The 20,219-nt window shown below is 46.6% G+C and overlaps 1 protein-coding gene across 1 annotated transcript in view; it reads left to right on the forward strand.

The window, feature by feature from the left end:
• The window catches only part of LOC306942711 (semaphorin-6B-like), a gene marked incomplete at its 3' end in the record, with an annotated part of 140,327 nt that overhangs the window by 63,219 nt on the left and 56,889 nt on the right, over nt 1–20,219 (forward strand). The window contains exon 2 of the mRNA XM_079528727.1: nt 18,094–18,214. Within this exon, the coding sequence (XP_079384853.1) occupies nt 18,106–18,214 (109 nt within the window). The 5' untranslated portion in view covers nt 18,094–18,105. The remainder of the gene's footprint in view (nt 1–18,093; nt 18,215–20,219) is intronic.

The raw sequence follows: 20,219 nt of genomic DNA on the forward strand, positions 1-20,219 counted from the left end.
ACTCACTCACTCACTCACTCACTCACTCACTCACTCACTCACTCACTCACTACCTCACTCACTCACTCACTCACTACCTCACTCACTCACTCACTCACTCACTCACTCACTCACTTCATTATTCTTATTGAAAAGAAGAAATATCTGAACTTTTTTTGAGTGGTGCAACCACTCCAAGGAACAGCAATGTCCGTGTTAATGTGACTATGTGACTATGAGTACCAGTAGGGGCAAACGTGGCGCTGTTGTGCCAGAAACAGAGAGAGAGAGAGATAGTGCTGCACTGTTGCCTGCTAATGAGAGAGAGAGAGGGGGGGGGGGGGGGGAGGGGGGGAGTTGCACCACTCAGTTCACACGGGTGTGATTTTTTTTAATGAGCGTGGCTAGCTATTCAGGGCTAGAGCCAGGCTGTAACCCGCTTGCTAACCAAACAAACACAATCAATGAGCGCTACTAGCATGTAAACAAATACGGTAAAATATGCTGAAACTATTTATCATAGGGCGATTTAATAGCCAGATCGGTACGGTCACAGGTTACCACAGTGGGGGGGCAGCCATGTTTGTTGTTGGACATCATTATAGGGCGGCTGTGGCTCAGGAGGGAGAGCAGGTCGTCCAATGACCCATGGGTCGGCGGTTCGAATCCCGGCTCCTCCTGTCCACATGTCGAAGTGTCCTTGGGCAAGACATTGAACCCTACATTGCCTCCAATGAGTCGGTCGGTGTGAGCTCGCCACCATTGGTGTGTGAATGTGGGAAGTGAGGACGCTGGCGTCGACTGTTCGCCGCTTCACCTCCCAATGTATGAATGAATGAACCATTGTAAGCGCTTTGAGTAGGCACGTAGTGCATAGAAAAGCGCCATAAAAAATGCAATTCATTATCATTGAGTGAAGGCGCTGATGGCCAATCAGCTGCTGCCAGCATTGTTCCGACTGAGACAACACCGCCAGCGACCGAGTCACCAGACCTGAATCGCCAGAACATTATTCTAACTATTAGAGCCAGGCTATGAACGTGTTGTTTATTTGTTGAGAACGAGTGTGAGAGGAGAGGAGAGCAGCAGGTGTGACAACAACACTGCAGCCAGATCGCACGGCCAGCGAGAGGCAGCTATACTTCACGCTGCCCGCTCTGTGGAGCTCACCTCCCGCTGGAAGTTGGCTTGAGTCTCTTCCAAACGGCCGGTGTTTCCTTGGATTCACGGCCGACAAATTGAACTCGAAGCTGGGCTGAATGAATGAGGAGATACCGCTGTAGTTGTTTCGGTGGACTTTTTTTCCCGGCTCTTAAATAGGAGTATATGAATCGGCACCTACTATGTTTACACTCAGGGGGTCCCTGCTAGGGGCTTGACTGTATTACTATGTTTACACTCAGGGGGTCCCTGCTAGGGGCTTGACTGTATTACTATGTTTACACTCAGGGGGTCCCTGCTAGGGGCTTGACTGTATTACTATGTATAGACTTAAGGGGTCCCTGTATTACTATGGGAGACAATGAGTTTCATCCTGGTATTTGCCAAGGCACCAAGGCAGAACTGCCTGTCAAAGCGAAGACTGGCCCACCACAGCACGTCCTCTCCGGGAAATTATACTCTTGGTAATGTAGTCAAAGATGTTGATGCTATTTGAGTCCAAAGTGACCACTGATACCCCAAACTACTGTACATAGTGGGCTGTTTGGTTTAAACTATAGGATGCCAGGGCAACAAATGAGCCATATAGCATCTGTCTACATGTTAGCTAGCTATAACATTCGTGCCAATGATATTGGCCAGCCCTGAATATGGCTGCTGCTGTGGATGCACGAGAGCCGCAAGTGGATGAAAAGGCGTGCAAATGACAGGTTGTAAAGTCATGGCCTGTGGCGAAACGCACACGGGGGGAATCCAGGTGTTATAACTAGCAGCTGATTAGTTAATGATGTGGATGTTAGCATGGTGATTGGCTAACGAGGCATGGGGGTTGGGGGGAGGGGGGGGGGGTGTTCTGGACAGATTATATCGTGGCTGTCATTCTGCTGTCTCCGTGACAACCGAGACCGCATGTATATGTCACCCCATTTCATCTCATCAGCACGCACACATCGTCTGTCTGTCTGTCTGTCTGTCTGTCTGTCTGTCTGCCTGCCTGCCTGCCTGCCTGTCTGCCTGTCTGTCTGTCTGTCTGTCGCCTCTTTCCCTGATTCTCATTCCCTTACGCTAAGAGTAGAAAAGCGGGTGCCTATAGGGCTATAGTTCCAAACATTGGAACTATCCCATTGAGATAGAATGAGCACTTCCGCATTCCATTGTTAAAACGGGAGTCGACGCTAGTGTCGCCACTCTCTTACTAGATTACTCTGCTCCCAGCCAGAGCCATAAGACAGAGTTACAACATTGATGGGGCAAAAACCGAGCGCTCGAGCGCTGTTCATGCAGCCTGAACAGTGACAAGCTGGAGTTGAAATTCATTGTTTTCAACGAGGGCGGTGCAAATAAGACCTATTGTAAGGCATGTGTGCAACATGACAACTGTTTTAAAGTATTGTACAGTGACAACCAAAGTCTCTGTAATGTTTATGTTGTACTATTACAAAAAATAAAGGGGTTTAAGATCATTAAAGCTGTTGCCTGAGTCCAGTGCATTCTGCCAACTTCCGGTCCAGGACTTTGTCACCGTTAGAAGTCTATGTAGGAGAGCCACCATTGGACTGAAGCCCCATGAAGGGAACGGACTTGTCATAACTCTGTCTCACTCTGGCTCTGGCTGCTCCCAGGCAGGCCATTTGCAGCAGCCAATAGCGCGGTGGCTCGATCTTCCTGGCCAATGTGTGCACTGTGTTAGTGGTCAGCTGCTCCCACAGATCAGATGTTAGATCTGTGGATCAATAACCTGATCGATGCACTACCTAATGAGGAGGATCCGTCAGCACTGATTGGCCCCGTGCAGGTCTGATGCTGTGCGTGTACACTGTCTTTTAACACACACACACACACACACACACACACACTATGTATATTATATATATGCTTATTATATTTTAATAATCTTCTCTTTATTTTAACCAACCAAGGCATCCCTTTGCACTACATTTTACTAGGGCCTTATAGTACCTTTCTAAAAGACAGAGGGAACTGTTAATTGTGTACCGTCACTTTAAATGCGTAATGTATACATCATCGTACGTTGGTGTCACGCACCAAAAATAGCCAGTCTACAAGCTCACACCGCGTCTGGTTGCACTGCGTTGTGAGCTTGTAGCTCTGCCTTTTCAGCAACGATAGATTGAGAAGTTGCATGCACTGATGCACATTGGAATACGTCACGTATTATGTGAGACTATTCAATCGACCCGTTCCACCCACGGCGCAAGTTACCATGAGCGTCAGACCACCGTGGCCCAGTCAGTTTAGAGTTTATTTGTCCAGTCTAACTTCGAAGAGAGGGGGAGAAAGAAAAACAACAAAAGATAGTCTACTTGGCAGCCCTTGTGCATGCAAATTTATGTTAGTCGCAAACTACAGCAAGCCGCCTTTGTTTTAAATTGTCCCCCATTCGCACGTCGGCAAAGCCGTTCACACCTACGGCTGGAGATGCGCGTTTTCAATACCGGCGGCCCCGTCTCACCGTGCTGCGCGCATTACGTGATTAAATAAAATGTGGTATCGGATTGGTGCGGGGCGTACTTGCCGATTCCGATATGACCAAATAAGGGCATATCGGAGGGCATTCCGATACAAGTATCGGTATCGGGACATGCCTATTAACAATGAACAGAGTTTAATGTTTGTTTTGTCTGTCACTGAGCAAATCGGCTTATACATGTTATGTTATGGGTTGGTAAAGCGCCCCTCACTTCACACGGGTGTGATTTTATTTGCCACTAAGTAGGCGTTCCCGCATAACTTCCGGGTATGATGATGATGATGTCTATATTGGAACCCTATGGGCTGTATTTTGCATGTCTTAAGTACCAGGTCTTATTACTTAACTTAAGACCTGGAGGCGTGATCAATGCCATTTGGCTATTCTGAGTGGCCAAAGAGCATTGACCACGCCTCCAGGTCTTAAGTTAAGTAATAAGACCTGGTACTTAAGACACGCAAAACACAGCCCTATGTGTTATATTTCAGCCTGTGACAGCATGTAACCCAGAATCTCCCTTAATCGACAACCAGCCTCCAGTGGTGGAGATTATAAGGCTATACTTCCAACATACGTCTCAATTCTTTTCAACTGTGTCCCACTCCCATTCAGCGTGCTGGAATTTCATTTTGGTCTGTCAGTGATGTCAGCGTCAAAACGTCGATTCTTCTGATGAATTCCCTAACAGTGAAAAGCCTTATAATATAATATAAGACTCAATCTGGGGCCCAGGAATCCCAGAGGACAGTCGCATGAAATGAAACGTCGTTCGCCTTCCACCTCCAGGCTTCAATGTGCTGTGAAGTCCTGTTCCCCGGTGTCACCTTCCCTTCCATCCATCCATGCACGCACTGCTTCACATAGCTGTCACTCACCTTGCTGTCTGTCTGTCTGTCTGTCTGTGCCTGTGCCTGTGCCTGTGCCTGTGCCTGTGCCTGTGCCTGTGCCTGCGCCTGCGCCTGCGCCTGCGCCTGCGCCTGCGCCTGCGCCTGCGCCTGTGCCTGTGTGCCTGTGCCTGTGTCTGTGCCTGTGCCTGTGCCTGTGCCTGTGCCTGTGCCTGTGCCTGTGCCTGTGCCTGTGCCTGTGCCTGTGCCTGTGCCTGTGCCTGTGCCTGTGCCTGTGCCTGTGCCTGCGCCTGCGCCTGTGCCTGTGCCTGCGCCTGCGCCTGTGCCTGTGCCTGTGCCTGTGCCTGCAGTGGTAACTAAATGCATTTACCTGAGTACTGTAGTGCAGGGGTAGGCAACGTTAGCCACGGGTGCCAACGTTGGCACAGCAGAGGGTGATCACTGGCACAGCAGAGGTCATTGGCACAGCAGAGGGTGATCACTGGCACAGCAGAGGTCATTGGCACAGCAGAGGGTGATCACTGGCACAAGTGTGAGAGAGATGATTTTTCTTTTAAATTTAAATATATATATATAAAAAAAAGTTTATAGTTAAATTAACCCATTTAGGCCTGACCTCGAAATTTAAAAAAAATCTTCTAAATCCTCCAGTTTTCTGAAATAAATATTTTCACGATTTTTCAAAAATAGCAGACCTACAAGCTCGTAGCGCGCCACTTGGTGGCGCGCTTATGAGCTTGTAGATCTGCTATTTTTCAATAGCTAAATTATAACATAATGTTTAAAACACCAAAAGGGAGTTCCCGCCCAAAATGGGTTAAGTCCACTCACATCTGTATGCAAATTACATCCTGCACACAATTCTACAATCATTCAAACTCACATTCATTGTTCTCTGACTGTGGAGACAGTGATACAAATAATAATTGAGTCTAAAAATCATGTACTGTATACTGATGTGAAAGAAAATGTTTTTAAATTAGAAGAGAAAAAATAAAGGTTGCTACTGTATGTGTGTATGAACAATCAAAATCGGATGGAAATATATCATTTGGATGTGGTGTCATAATAGGCCTATCTCACAGCCCGCTTTCCACGCCCACTTCCGGTAGATAGTGGTGTCATTTAACATTAGGCATTTACATGTTTTTTCTCTGGAGAATCTAAGTACATTTCCTAATGTTAAAATGTCAAAGACCGATAATAATATGAAGAAAACACAATGGTATAACAACTCAAATAAGTAGAATAAACCTTACCTTTACAAAACGGTAGTTTGTGGCTTGTGAAAATACCTCTTTTAACATGGAAGCCTATGGACCAGAAAAAAAATAACACCACTAGCTCTAAAAGGGGGCGTAAAAAGGGGGCGGGGAAATGCTGTGAGATAGGCCTATTAAACGTAATGTCGATATGGCACGGCGACTATCAAGAAAATAAAGACACGGCACTTCATGTGGAAAAGGTTGCAGAGCCCTGCTGTAGTCTACTTAAGTGACATTTTGAGGCATTTGGGCTTTACTTGAGTATTTCCAATTTCCAATACTTTTACTCCACTACAACTATTTGAAAAGTTTAGTAACTAGTTACTTTGTAAATTATTATTATTATTACAAAACATATATTAAGCCCTATATGCATTTCGGCCATTTGAAAATGGCCGATCTACAAGCTCACACAATGTGTTGCGGTGACATCATGCATGCCCGTGTGTCATTGTGACACATTGTGGCATCGTGTGTCATTGTGACACATCGTGGCATCATGTGTCATTGTGACACATCGTGGCATCGTGTGTCATTGTGACACATCGTGGCATCGTGTGTCATTGTGACACATCGTGGCATCGTGTGTCATTGTGACACATCGTGGCATCGTGTGTCATTGTGACACATCGTGGCATCGTGTGTCATTGTGACACATCGTGGCATCGTGTGTCATTGTGACACATCGTGGCATCGTGTGTCATTGTGACACATCGTGGCATCGTGTGTCATTGTGACACATCGTGGCATCGTGTGTCATTGTGACACATCGTGGCATCGTGTGTCATTGTGACACATCGTGGCATCGTGTGTCATTGTGACACATCGTGGCATCGTGTGTCATTGTGACACATCGTGGCATCGTGTGTCATTGTGACACATTGTGGCATCGTGTGTCATTGTGACACATTGTGGCATCGTGTGTCATTGTGACACATTGTGGCATCGTGTGTCATTGTGACACATTGTGGCATCGTGTGTCATTGTGACACATCGTAGCATCGTGTGTCATTGTGACACATTGTGGCATCGTGTGTCATTGTGACACATTGTGGCATCGTGTGTCATTGTGACACATCGTGGCATCGTGTGTCATTGTGACACATTGTGGCATCGTGGCATCGTGTGTCATTGTGACACATTGTGGCATCGTGTGTCATTGTGACACATTGTAGCATCGTGTGTCATTGTGACACATTGTAGCATTGTGTGTCATTGTGACACATTGTGGCATCGTGTGTCATTGTGACACATTGTGGCATCGTGTGTCATTGTGACACATTGTGGCATCGTGTGTCATTGTGACACATTGTGGCATCGTGTGTCAAACAGCCCAGCTCACAGTATTATAATTAGATTCATCCGTTCTTTCCTTACCTAAAAGACGCTTTGTTTTCCTGCCGTGAAAACCTTGTTCTGCATATAGTGTGGGAGCCAAGTTTGAATAATATGATTATTTGAATAATTACTGCTTTATTGTTGTGATTTGTATTTTGGTTTAACAGTTCATGTATATTGCATTATATGTTTGTTACATTAGCTATGTTAAAAGGTTTAAATAAGTTAATTTGTTTAATTCATGGTGATGTGCTTTAGGTTAAACTATGATGTTACTGTAGCTTTAAGAAGAGAGCTCTGGTTGTCTAACTGAGATCTTAATTGCCATTGCTAACACCTGAGTGTGTGCAGGTCAGGGCAGATTCAGTTAATTATCTCTTGAGTGTGTGCAGGGCAGTACTGAGGCAGAGTGTGTGCAGAGCAGTAGAGTCAGTTTGTGCACAAGGCAACGTCAGAGCGACACGGTTTTTTGACCGTAGTATATTTTTGAGTTTGAGAACTTGTTTTTTGATTACTTCTGTATTAAGGAACATATTTTTTGGAATAAATATGTTTTGTGATCTTTTACATCGGAGTCCTGTGAAGTCTTTCTACTCAAGGGAATATACACGAGTATAGAAAAGGTGTCGCTGAGCATCTACCACTCACATTAGTCAAAAAACCTGCTCCACTTGGATAAAACGGACATTCTTTAAGGATTGGAAACCGCAAGGAAAGAAGAGTTCCAAATCTTCCAAGTTAGGTGGTCGTGAGTAAAGTTTTATGTTCAACTCTCTGCCAGGTGTTGTACCACCTAACGAGCCAGCTTACTAGCCTCCTTCTACTTTGGACAGTAATTACCAGACTGTACTGTGTAAGCCAGTTCGTTCAAACAATGGAGGAACACGAAGATTCAGCCACGGTTGTGAAAGCAAGGGCTGTTAAATTGACACCCAAAGCATTGGATGATAAATGTCAACGCGCCATTAAAGCACGAAAAGCTAAGCTAGCTAAACTAACTGGTAAAATGAACCAGATACGCCAGCTAATGGATGAAGGTGATGATAAATGCTTAACAGAAGTCCAAACTGTATTGATGGTGGAATACAACAGTCTGTTTGGGGAGTTTTGTGAATTGCATAACAGTGTTAAAGGGATACTGCAACAGATTTCTGAAGAAGAAATGAACAAAGATGACACTACATGGTTTGAACCCAAGGCTGTAGCTTTTCATGGTTTCGCAGACAGTGCTACCACTTGGATGGAAGAGGCCTATCTACGTATTGCAGAAGCAGAAAAATGGAACAATGAGGTGCTGCCATCAGATAGTGTGTCCATCACAGCTGGCAAGAGCAAGGTAGCTTCTGGTTCTCGTTCATCCTCACGTGCATCATCGTCTGCTATGTCTGCTCGATTAAAGGCAGAATTGGAGAGAGCTGCGTTGTTTGCCCAAGCATCTGCTCTAAAAGAGAAACAGCAGTTGGAAGAACAGGAAGCTAAGCTGAAAAGAGAAAGAAAAGAACAGGAAGTTAAACTAAAAAGACAAAATGAGGAGCTGGAAGCTCAACTAAGAAGAAATAGTGAGGAGCTGGAAGCTAAAATAAGAAGAGAAAGGCAGGCACTGGATATGCAAACTGCTTTAGCAGCATCGGATGCAAAAATGAAGATCTTAAATGAGTATGATGTATTTCGAGCCTCATCCAGAGCATCAAGGGCATCCAGAGCTGCAGGTCACGATGGAATGAACTCCTATTTCGAGTCTAAAAAGGCTATACACTTGCTAGCTAACCAGCAATCAAAGCATCCCTCAGTCACAGCACCAAATAATGACACTCGGCTGAATGTCAACAATGCTGCACCTACTCCACAACAGGCAACAACACCAGAGTCTTTACAAGGTGTTGCCGAAATGTTAGCTAAGCAACAAAGATTAACCTCTCTGCCTCCTCAGACCATACCTGTGTTCAAGGGAGACCCTCTGGAGTATCGGCTGTTCATAAGAGCGTTCGAACATGGAGTAGAGGACAAGACAGAGAGTAGCAAAGACCGGCTCTATTTCATGGAGCAGTACACCAGCGGACAGCCCAGGGAGCTGATAAGGAGCTGTCTCCATATGGAACCCCAGCGTGGCTATAGAGAAGCCAGGAGACAGCTGGAAGAACATTTTGGAAATGCCTACAAGATCGCAGTGGCATACATCAACAAGGCTATGGACTGGCCTAACATCAAGTCTGATGACGGAGAAGCTCTCCAATCATTTGGTCTCTATCTCACAGGATGTCGTAACGCCATGACTGATGTGGAATACATGGAAGAGTTAGACAATGCGGTTAACATGCGTGCCATTATTGCCAAACTCCCGTACAAGCTGAGGGAAAGGTGGAGAAGCTTAGTCTGTGGTATTCAGGACAGAGAAGATCGGAGAGCCAAGTTCAACGATCTCGTGAACTTCCTCAACAAGCAAGCTAAGGAATTATTGCACCCGCTCTTTGGTGACATAAAGGATGTTACCTCGAAGACTCAAGCTAAAGTTCAAGTGGATGAGAGGTTGCACAAGAGTAGTGGAAGGAAGACAGGCTTCACCACAGCCGCAACTATCACCAGTAACCAAGCAGTGAGTCCTAAACCTAAGGGTGAAGTCGTTGGCAAAGTCTCTGCTTTTTCCAAACCATGTCTCTTCTGTCAGGGTGGAGAACATACTATGGAGCAATGTAAGAAGCTTAAGAGGTTGCTTCATAAGGAGAAGATTGACTTTATACGGTCTGTGTTTCAGCTGTCTAAAACAAGGCCACATGAGTAATTCATGTAAAGAGAAGCTGAGCTGCCAAGTCTGTACACAGTCACACCCTACAGTGTTGCACATTAAGGCCAAATATAATGTTGCAAACAAGGAGCCAGGAACTGAAGGCGAGACAAACAAGGAAGAAAGACTGTCAGTTATAAGTGGGTATGTGGGTACTGATGTAACGACGTGTGGGGCTACAGGTGCTGAGAACTCAGAAGGTGTCTTAGCTATAGTTCCAGTACAGGTCAAGAGCAACAAAGGCCAAAACGTTATAACCACTTACGCTTTCCTTGATCCTGGCAGTACCGCCTGCTTCTGTACCGAGGAACTAATGAAAGAGCTCAACATGACAGGCAGAAAGACACGCATCTTGCTGAAGACCATGGGAGACAAAAGAGTTGTTCACAGCCACATGGTTTCAGGCTTAGAAGTGAGCAGTTTGGGCTGTAATGATTTTCTGGAGCTCCCTGATACTTACTCCCAGAAGACCATTCCTGCAACTAAAGACAACATTCCCCGGCAAGAGGACGTCAATAGGTGGCCTCACCTTCAGCAGGTGTTACTCCCAAAGGTTGATGCAGAGATAGGACTGCTTATCGGGACTAATGCACCCAAGGCTATTGAACCCTGGCAGGTCATTGCCAGTGTGGATGACGGCCCTTATGCTGTAAGAACACGGCTTGGATGGACCATCAACGGACCTCTCAGAGAATACACAGGACACAGAACAACAAGTGGACTGATACAGGTTTCAGCCAACCGTATAACAGTTGCCAGACTGGATGAACTCTGGAGTCAGCAGTTCAAGAATGACTTCCCGGAGTGTGAGCAAGAGGAAAGGCTGGCGCTGTCAAGAGAAGATCTCCAGTTTATTGACATGGCCACACAGTCAGCTACACTTGTGGAGGGACATTACAGCATCGCCCTGCCACTGAGGAACAAGGACATGAGAATGCCCAACAACCGTAAGATTGCTAAGCAGCGTGCCCTAACCTTACGGCGGAAGTTTGTGAAGAATCCAAAATTCCACACAGAGTATTCAGCATTCTTTGGTGACATCATTAAAAGGGGTTACGCCGTGAAGGTACCCAGCGAGGACCTCAACCGTGATGATGGTAGAGTTTGGTACTTGCCACACCATGGGGTTTATCACCCCAAGAAGCAGAAGCTCAGAGTGGTCTTCGATTGCGGAGCTTCCTACCAGGGCACCACTCTTAATGACCAACTTCTGCAGGGACCAAATCTCACGAGTACTCACTGTAAATCACTGAGGTCAGAAGAAGAGGCAGTGTTGTTGTACCACAGCTTGCGAGCTGTGTGTGGAAAGGGCGGATTTAGGCTCACCAAATGGATAAGCAACAACAGAGCTGTGCTATCTGCCATCCCAGAAGAGGAGAGGGCTACGGAAGTGAAGGAGCTTGACCTGGATCGTGACGCACTTCCTATAGAAAGAGCTTTGGGAGTGCACTGGTGTACCCAGTCAGACAGCTTCAGGTTCAAGGTCGTCATACCAGACAAAGTACCCACCAGGAGAAACCTCCTATCCATCGTTAGTTCGGTTTATGACCCATTGGGTATCCTGGCACCAGTCGTGTTGCCAGCCAAGGGAATCATGCAAGAACTTTGCAGACTGAAGTTAGGCTGGGATGATCTGATACCTGATGACTTGGCTCGTGAATGGTCAGCATGGAAAATGGAGCTTCACCAGCTGGTGGACATCAGTGTCCCAAGGTGCTACAAGCCTGCAGGCTTTGGTGACGCAGTATTCTGTCAGCTTCATCACTTTGCTGATGCAAGCGAAGAGGGTTACGGGACAGTTAGCTACATGCTACTGAGGAACAGCAGCAACATGGTTCATTGTGCATTTGTCATGGGGAAGGCCAGAGTGGCTCCACTCAAGCCCATGACGATTCCACGCATGGAGCTCACTGCAGCTACCATGGCTGCTCGGATGGACAAGATGTTGAGATCGGAGCTGCAGCTGGAACTCGAAGAATCTGTGTTCTGGTCGGACAGTACTACTGTGCTGAAGTATATAAGAAATAGAACAAGCAGATTCCGCACTTTTGTTGCGAACCGAGTGGAGACCATCTTGAAGATCTCTAAACCAGGCCAGTGGAGATATGTCAATACTTCACTGAACCCTGCAGACTATGCTTCAAGGGGACTCAAGACAGGGAAATTCATCCAAACCCCCGCTTGGTTACAGGGGCCGGAATTTCTCACCAAGCCTATGGGAGAATGGCCCGAGAACTTGGACAACCCTGGGGACCTAACCACGGAGGACCCAGAGGTAAGGAACGCCGTGGTCAGTGCTACTGCAGTTACAGATCAAGCAGATGCCGTTCTGGAGTTCATGCACTACTTCTCTTCTTGGATTCACCTTAGGAAGGCAGTCGCTTGGATGCTTAAGCTCAAGAGCATTCTACTGAGCCTCGGGCGTAAAAGGACAGAGTTGAATGCTACTTTTTCTCCCCCTGAAGTGGACCGGGAGATGAAAGTCTTCAAGGCAAGTCTCTTGAGAGCAGACTCCTGTAAGCTCACTCTGGAGAACATTACAGAAGCAGAACAGGAGATCCTTCGCTACTGTCAACAAAAGACATTCTCTAAAGAAATCGCTGCACTTCAAAGAGGCGAAGGCGTAATGAAAGGCAGCAGCCTTTGCAGGCTCAATCCAGTCCTCCAAGAGGGCATCCTCAGAGTAGGAGGAAGACTCAGCAGGGCAGCTATGCCAGAGGAGGCAAAGCAGCCAGCAATCCTGGACAAGAATCATCATGTCGCAAACCTGATCCTCAGGGAGATCCATGAGAACTTGGGTCACAGTGGTCGCAATCATGTGCTCTCTAAGTTGAGTTCAAAGTATTGGATCCCTGGCGCAAATTCGGCTATAAGGAGAATCCTTTCAAAGTGCCTTGTTTGCCGGCGCTCACATGGAGCTGCAGGACAGCAGCAGATGGCTGACCTACCTAAAGACAGGGTCCTGCCAGACGAACCTCCATTCACCAACACTGGAGTGGACTACTTCGGCCCGTTCGAAGTAAAGCGTGGAAGAAGTGTGGTGAAAAGGTACGGAGTCATCTTTACGTGTTTGACAGTCCGTGCAATACACTTGGAAGTAGCATCTTCACTGGATACCGATTCCTTTTTACATGCTCTTCGTCGCTTCATAGCTAGAAGAGGCCAGGTGAAAATCCTCCGCTCAGACAATGGAACAAACTTCGTTGGAGCTGAGCGCGAGCTTAAGAGAGCCATTGAAGAGTGGAATAATTCCAATTTCGAGGACACTCTACGTCAGAGTGGCATCCAGTGGATGTTTAACCCTCCCACAGGCTCCCACCACGGAGGAGTCTGGGAGAGAATGATCAGGTCTGTAAGGAAGATCCTGAGCACCACTGTTAAGCTACAGACTCTCGACGAGGAGGGCCTACACACCCTGCTTTGTGAGGCAGAGGCCATCATCAACAGTCGGCCTATAACCAAGATGTCTGGCGATCCAAATGATTTGGAAGCACTTACGCCAAATCATCTCTTGCTCCTCAAGACCAAGCCGTCTCTACCGCCAGGCCTGTTCGACAGACAAGATCTGTATGCACGTAGGAGGTGGAAACAAGTCCAATACATGGCGGACATATTCTGGAAGCGTTGGACAAGAGAATATCTTCCACAGCTGCAAGAGCGCCACAAGTGGACCCGTCTGTCACGCAACTTCGTCACTGGAGACATTGTGTTGATCGTCGACGACTCTGCCCCACGCAATTCTTGGGTCATGGAAAAGATCATCCAGACAATCCCAGACAAGTATGGACTGGTACGTCAGGTCCGTATCAAGACCAAAACCAGTTCGCTCAACAGGCCAATCACGAAGATTTGCCTCCTCCAAGAGGCTGAATGAGACAGTGCTTTCAAAGTCCTACATACAGACTATGCCCCCCCCCCCCTTTCATACACGCTTACACACACACAGCCAATGGCACAAGTATGGTAATCAAGCAACGAAGAAAGAAGACACAGAGTGACTTTAATGTCTTTGGCTCCATGTGTTATATATTTTGTGTAATTGTCTCCAGTTAAGAGTACAATTAGGGGCCGGTATGTGGGAGCCAAGTTTGAATAATATGATTATTTGAATAATTACTGCTTTATTGTTGTGATTTGTATTTTGGTTTAACAGTTCATGTATATTGCATTATATGTTTGTTACATTAGCTATGTTAAAAGGTTTAAATAAGTTAATTTGTTTAATTCATGGTGATGTGCTTTAGGTTAAACTATGATGTTACTGTAGCTTTAAGAAGAGAGCTCTGGTTGTCTAACTGAGATCTTAATTGCCATTGCTAACACCTGAGTGTGTGCAGGTCAGGGCAGATTCAGTTAATTATCTCTTGAGTGTGTGCAGGGCAGTACTGAGGCAGAGTGTGCAGAGCAGTAGAGTCAGTTTGTGCACAAGGCAACGTCAGAGCGACACGGTTTTTTGACCGTAGTATATTTTTGAGTTTGAGAACTTGTTTTTTGATTACTTCTGTATTAAGGAACATATTTTTTGGAATAAATATTTTTTGTGATCTTTTTACATCGGAGTCCTGTGAAGTCTTTCTACTCAAGGGAATATACACGAGTATAGAAAAGGTGTCGCTGAGCATCTACCACTCACATATAGCTTTGGTTTCTGTGTATGTATAGGCATGTAGGTTTGGCTTGTGTGTATCATGTAGGATTGGTTTATTTGTATAATTTATATATAGGTTTGATTTCTCTGTATCATTTACAGTATGTAGGTTTGAGTTCTCTCTGTAGCCATATCATAGGCGCCGGAGGGGGCGTCATTTGGGTCTGTTTAGTAGCGGGGGTCTACGTGAGTCTGTGGAGTGAATGTTGTGCTGATATAAAGTGATGTTTAGTACTGTGGGGGTCTGTGGGGGTCTGGGGCGTGCATGGTGTGTTGATATGAGGGTGTTTAGTACTGTGGGGGTCTGGGGGGGTCTGGGGCGTGCATGGTGTGTTGATATGAGGGTGTTTAGTACTGTGGGGGTCTGGGGGGGTCTGGGGCGTGCATGGTGTGCTGATATAACGGTGTTTAGTACTGTGGGGGTCTGGGGCGGTCTGGGGCGTGCATGGTGTGCTGATATAAGGGTGTTTAGTACTGTGGGGGTCTGGGGGGGTCTGGGGCGTGCATGGTGTGCTGATATAAGGGTGTTTAGTACTGTGGGGGTCTGGGGGGGTCTGGGGCGTGCATGGTGTGCTGATATAAGGGTGTTTAGTACTGTGGGGGTCTGGGGGGGTCTGGGGCGTGCATGGTGTGCTGATATAAGGGTGTTTAGTACTGTGGCGGTCTGGGGTGTGCATGGTGTGCTGATATAAGGGTGTTTAGTACTGTGGGGGTCTGTGGTGTGCATGGTGTGCTGATATGAGGGTGTTTAGTACTGTGGGGGTCTGGGGGGGTCTGGGGCGTGCATGGTGTGCTGATATAAGGGTGTTTAGTACTGTGGGGGTCTGTGGTGTGAACGTTGTGCTGATATAAGGGTGTTTAGTACTGTGGGGGTCTGTGGGGGTATGTGGGGGTCTGGGGGGGTATGTGGGGGTCTGTAGGGGGTATGTGGGGGTCTGTGGGGGTCTGTAAGGGTCTACTCTGTGGTGTGAATGTTGCCTGCTAGGATTTATGTGTGCCTGTAACTCATCAACACTAATGTTATTCCACTGCCTTCCCTTTTTTTTATGGCGCTGGATTATCTGCTGATGTATATGCTGTGGTGGCGGCTAGAGCTGGCTCTTTGACCCCCCCCCCCCCCGCCGCTGTGTGTGTGTGTGTGTGTGTGCGTGCGTGCGTGCGTGCGTGCGTGCGTGCGTGCGTGCGTGCGTGCGTGCGTGCGTGTGCGCGCACACGTGTGTGTCGTGCATTTTCGACCGGTTGACCTCCTAGCGAGCCTTTGAGCGTTTTTTAACAGCCCCTCCCCACCCCTCGTAATTCACAACGTTCTTGACCTCTGACCTTTGGCAGAGAGGTGGGCGGTGGTCCGCCCTCGGCTCTTCCCTCCATTTCTTCTCCGTCGGTCCCAGCGGTTCTCAACCTGTGGGCCTGGGACCACTTTTGGGACCGTGAGGATACACTGCATAATGAGCCACCATTATAATTGGAAAAGAATTGGTCAATAAAATGTGATGGTATTTTCTCTTCAAAACCTTGCAAAATGCACTGTGATGTATTGATTGAATACTTTGCAGATTACAAAACAGTACAGAGTGATACAATAGAGTATACAGAAGTCCTGACGTCACTCGTTCGTCCCCTGAAGGTTTTTCTATATGAAGATCATCTTGTCTCAAGCATTGTGGTCCAAAATGAACAAACTGTCTCCGCGATATAGCTGGGCTGGTTGTGGCTCTGTATCATTTATGACAGTCAGTCACTCATATTTGATGCACTGGAAAAACTGATTGGGCAGCGGTAACACTGAAGCGTTTTCTCTCTCCGTCAGTTGATTCTTCCAGGGGAGGATTATCCAACCGGCCTGCTGCGCCCAGGCCCAGGAGCCCCTGAGCTATAGGGGTCTCCCTGAGCTTGATATTCTGAATATCGCAGGCCTATATGTCAGGGGTTCTCAACGTTTTTGGCCGGGGACCCCCGGAAATGCTTTGGCAACGTCTCGGGACCCCCGCCCCGCCCCCTCCCGACCCCCAATATAAATTGACTGCTACAATAACCTTAAACCATTTTGGGCGGGAACCCCTTTTGGTGTTTTAAGCATTGTTATAATTTAGCTATTTAAAAATAGCAGATCTACAAGCTCATAGCGCGCCACCGAGTGGCGCGCTACGAGCTTGTAGGTCTGCTATTTTTGAAAAATCATGTTTTTTTTTTTGTTTTTTTTTAATAATTTGGGGACCCCCTAAAATAATTTGGCGACCCCCCGAGGGGTCGCGACCCACGGGTTGAGAACCCCTGCTATATGTCATAATTGTTATGCGTACACATGTGCAGACAGTATGCGCCACGTCGGGGCGCAAATTATGGGCCCATCATTTCTAGATCCGCCTATGGATTCATATCCATACGAGTCAAACTGTCGGGATTTGTTTATCTTTTGGAACAATTTGACGCGATGTGAAAAAAAGTCTAATGGGGGGAAAAAAATCAGCGATCCAGGTAGGATGTGTGAATTACCTCATACATGCTAAACGGATAATTATAGCCAACGATCTAAAATGACAAAGATGCTTTCCTGGTTTTAGGTTTTAATGTGTGGTGGTGGTTTAAGCCTACCAACAAGGTAGGCTTTTTTTTTTTTTTTTTTGAGCTGTTTCAAGTTGGGTGTCCCTGATCCAGTGACGGTTGAAGTAGAACGGGCTGTTTAACTTTTAAAAAGCGAGTATAGAGGACCAGCGTTTTTAATCGTGTGGCTGTATAACAATTACAATTAGCAGTCGGACCATTAGCCCCCAAAAAGCTGCTTTCTAATTGTATGGTGTTGTGAGTCAGACCCCCGGGAGGAATCACACTTGAATTCACTTCACTCCGCCCGACAATGGACTGACATTTAGCACAATGGATCCACGCTATACACTGCACGCACGCACGCACGCACGCACACACGCACGATCACACACGCACACACGTACACACGCGCACACACACGCACACACGTACACACGCGCACACACACACGCACGATCACACACGCACACACGTACACACACGCACACACACAAATCATCCATGCTACACCTCCAGCACACAATGGCAGCACATGAGCGCTGCCATTGCATTTTAATGGCTTTGTTTGTGTTTTCATTTACAGATAGGATAAGTGATTGTCTTTGGTTAAAATAAAAGTTAAAATAGTAGTCATTGCTAGTCTAATAGATTTTTTTATAAGTGACTAAATAGATTAGTCTGATGATTACGCACACGCCACACACCCGCATTCTCAGGATATTGCTGTGCACACACACACACACACACACACACACACACACACACACACGCATCATGGCTGACCTATCATCAGTCATTTCTTATCCGTGTGGAAATCTGTCAAAATGCCAGGACACAAATAATGTGTGCACACACTCGTAAACGCGCACGCACACATGGACTATGACACAGTCACACACACATGCACACAGACACACATGACACACACACACACACACACACACACACACACACACACACACACACACACACACACACACACACACATGAGAGAGACTGGTCAGTAATCTCTCTCTCTCTCTCTCTCTCTCCCTCTCCAGTGCTGTGCTGCCATGGCGACCATGGCCCCGCCCATCCCGTTTCTCCTCCTCCTGCTGCTTCAGTTGGCTGACGCCTCCTTCCCTGAGGAGCCTAACCCACTGAGCTACGCCCCCCTGGAGGGTAGGTGTGTGTGTGCGTGTGCGTGCCTGCGTGCGTGTGTGTGTGCGTGTGTGTGTGCGTGCGTGCGGTGTGCGCGTGCGTGCGGTGTGCATGTGTTAGTGCAGAGCAATTAACCAAAAGAAATTTCAAAATGATCGGTGTGTGTGTGTGTGTGTGTGTGTGTGTGTGTGTGTGTGTGTGTGTGTGTGTGTGTGTGTGTGTGTGTGTGTGTGTGTGTGTGTGTGTGTGTGTGTGTGTGTGTGTGTGTGTGTGTGTGTGTGTGTGTGTGCGTGTAGCATGCATGTGTTGTGTAGCATTGATGGATGGCTCCTCTGTGAGAGTGAGGATGCTGGTTCAAAGGTCACAGCCTTGGCGAGTCTCCGTTTGGGATCAACGCACCTTCCTATAGTCCATAAATAAACATCATCCTCCATTCTGTATACTAAATGGTACATTTATATGTGCAGCACCTTTACAGACTGCATTACATTATGTATTACATTCACACCGTCACCCATCTGCTCGAACTGGGAACTTTCCCTTTTCCCAAGCGACCGACCGACCGACCGACCGACCGACCGACAGACAGACAGACAGACAGACAGACAGACAGACAGACAGACAGACACAGAGACACAGAGACACACAGACAGACAGACAGACAGACAGACACAGACACAGACACAGACACAGACACAGACACAGACACAGACAGACAGACAGACAGACACAGACAGACAGACACAGACAGACAGACACAGACACAGACAGACAGACACAGACAGACAGACACAGACACAGACAGACAGACACAAACAGACACAGACAGACAGACAGACAGACACAGACAGACAGACAGACACAAACAGACACAGACACAGACAGACAGACACAGACAGACAGACAGACAGACAGACAGACAGACAGACAGACACAGACAGACAGACAGACAGACGACACAAATAGATGAGCAGATAAAATTGGAACCGGAACAGTGTAAAATTGATTTGCTGAAATTGGCAGTAACCCACCAGAAAAATGTATTTTATTTTCATTAGAGCTGGAGGAGGCCTATAGACGAGGTAGCCTCCTGTTACTCTAAAGAAACAATTACTAATCACATTGTAGAGAATTAACCTTTTCACACAGGAAAACAAATTGATAAATGAACAGTGAGGATTTCTTTGTGTGGCACTGTCGCTGCAACTGTTTCTGTTTAACCCATTTTGGGCAAGAACCCCTTTTGATTTAGCATTATGTTATGCTTTAGCTATTGAAAAATAGCAGATCTACAAGCTCATAGCACGCCACCGAGTGGCGCGCTACGAGCTTGTAGGTCTGCTATTTTTGAAAAATCGAAGAACCACTGACATAGAAACATAGCTTTTTCAGAAAACTTTTTTGAATGAGTTAATATCACAGGCAGACTCTTCACATACTAGAGCATGTCTGGAATAAGTGTCAGAGCTGAAATCGACATGTAAATATGAAATAAATGCTTAAACTAGGTGCTAGGTGTAATGTTAGAGACCACAGAAGTGAACCTTTCAAGTCTGTTTTCTCAACTTGTTGTTTTCTGCAAGACATTACTCTATAAGCCGTATCTTCAAACTTCAAACTCAACAACCAATATCTCTATTTGAAGCTATGACTCCCTGCTTTCATATGATATGACAAAACGAAAATTCAAAAAAATCCAATGGCAGTCCCTCAGTCAAATTTAGTCACATTTTTAGAATCTGATCTCAGGTCAGAATGGGTTAAGGAACACAGTCACCCTGCCGAGGCTGACGTGTATATTTCAGCATATCGATGGTCAGCACAGTCTGCAGATACAAACAGAATTATACATGATGGACGCATGAAAGCTCGTATCTCCCCAATGTCCCTATAGTATAGAGCATAGCAGTCCCGCCCTCTACCCTGGACCAGGAAATGATTCTCCGTTCATTTTCCTCATAGACATTTCAGAAAGTATTTATTTAAAGACGTTTACGCCGCGGACAAAGCCAACTCAAGTCGTGAC

Source organism: Electrona antarctica (genome assembly GCF_951216825.1).
Source record: "Electrona antarctica genome assembly, chromosome: 1".
NCBI classification, from domain to species: domain Eukaryota; kingdom Metazoa; phylum Chordata; class Actinopteri; order Myctophiformes; family Myctophidae; genus Electrona; species Electrona antarctica.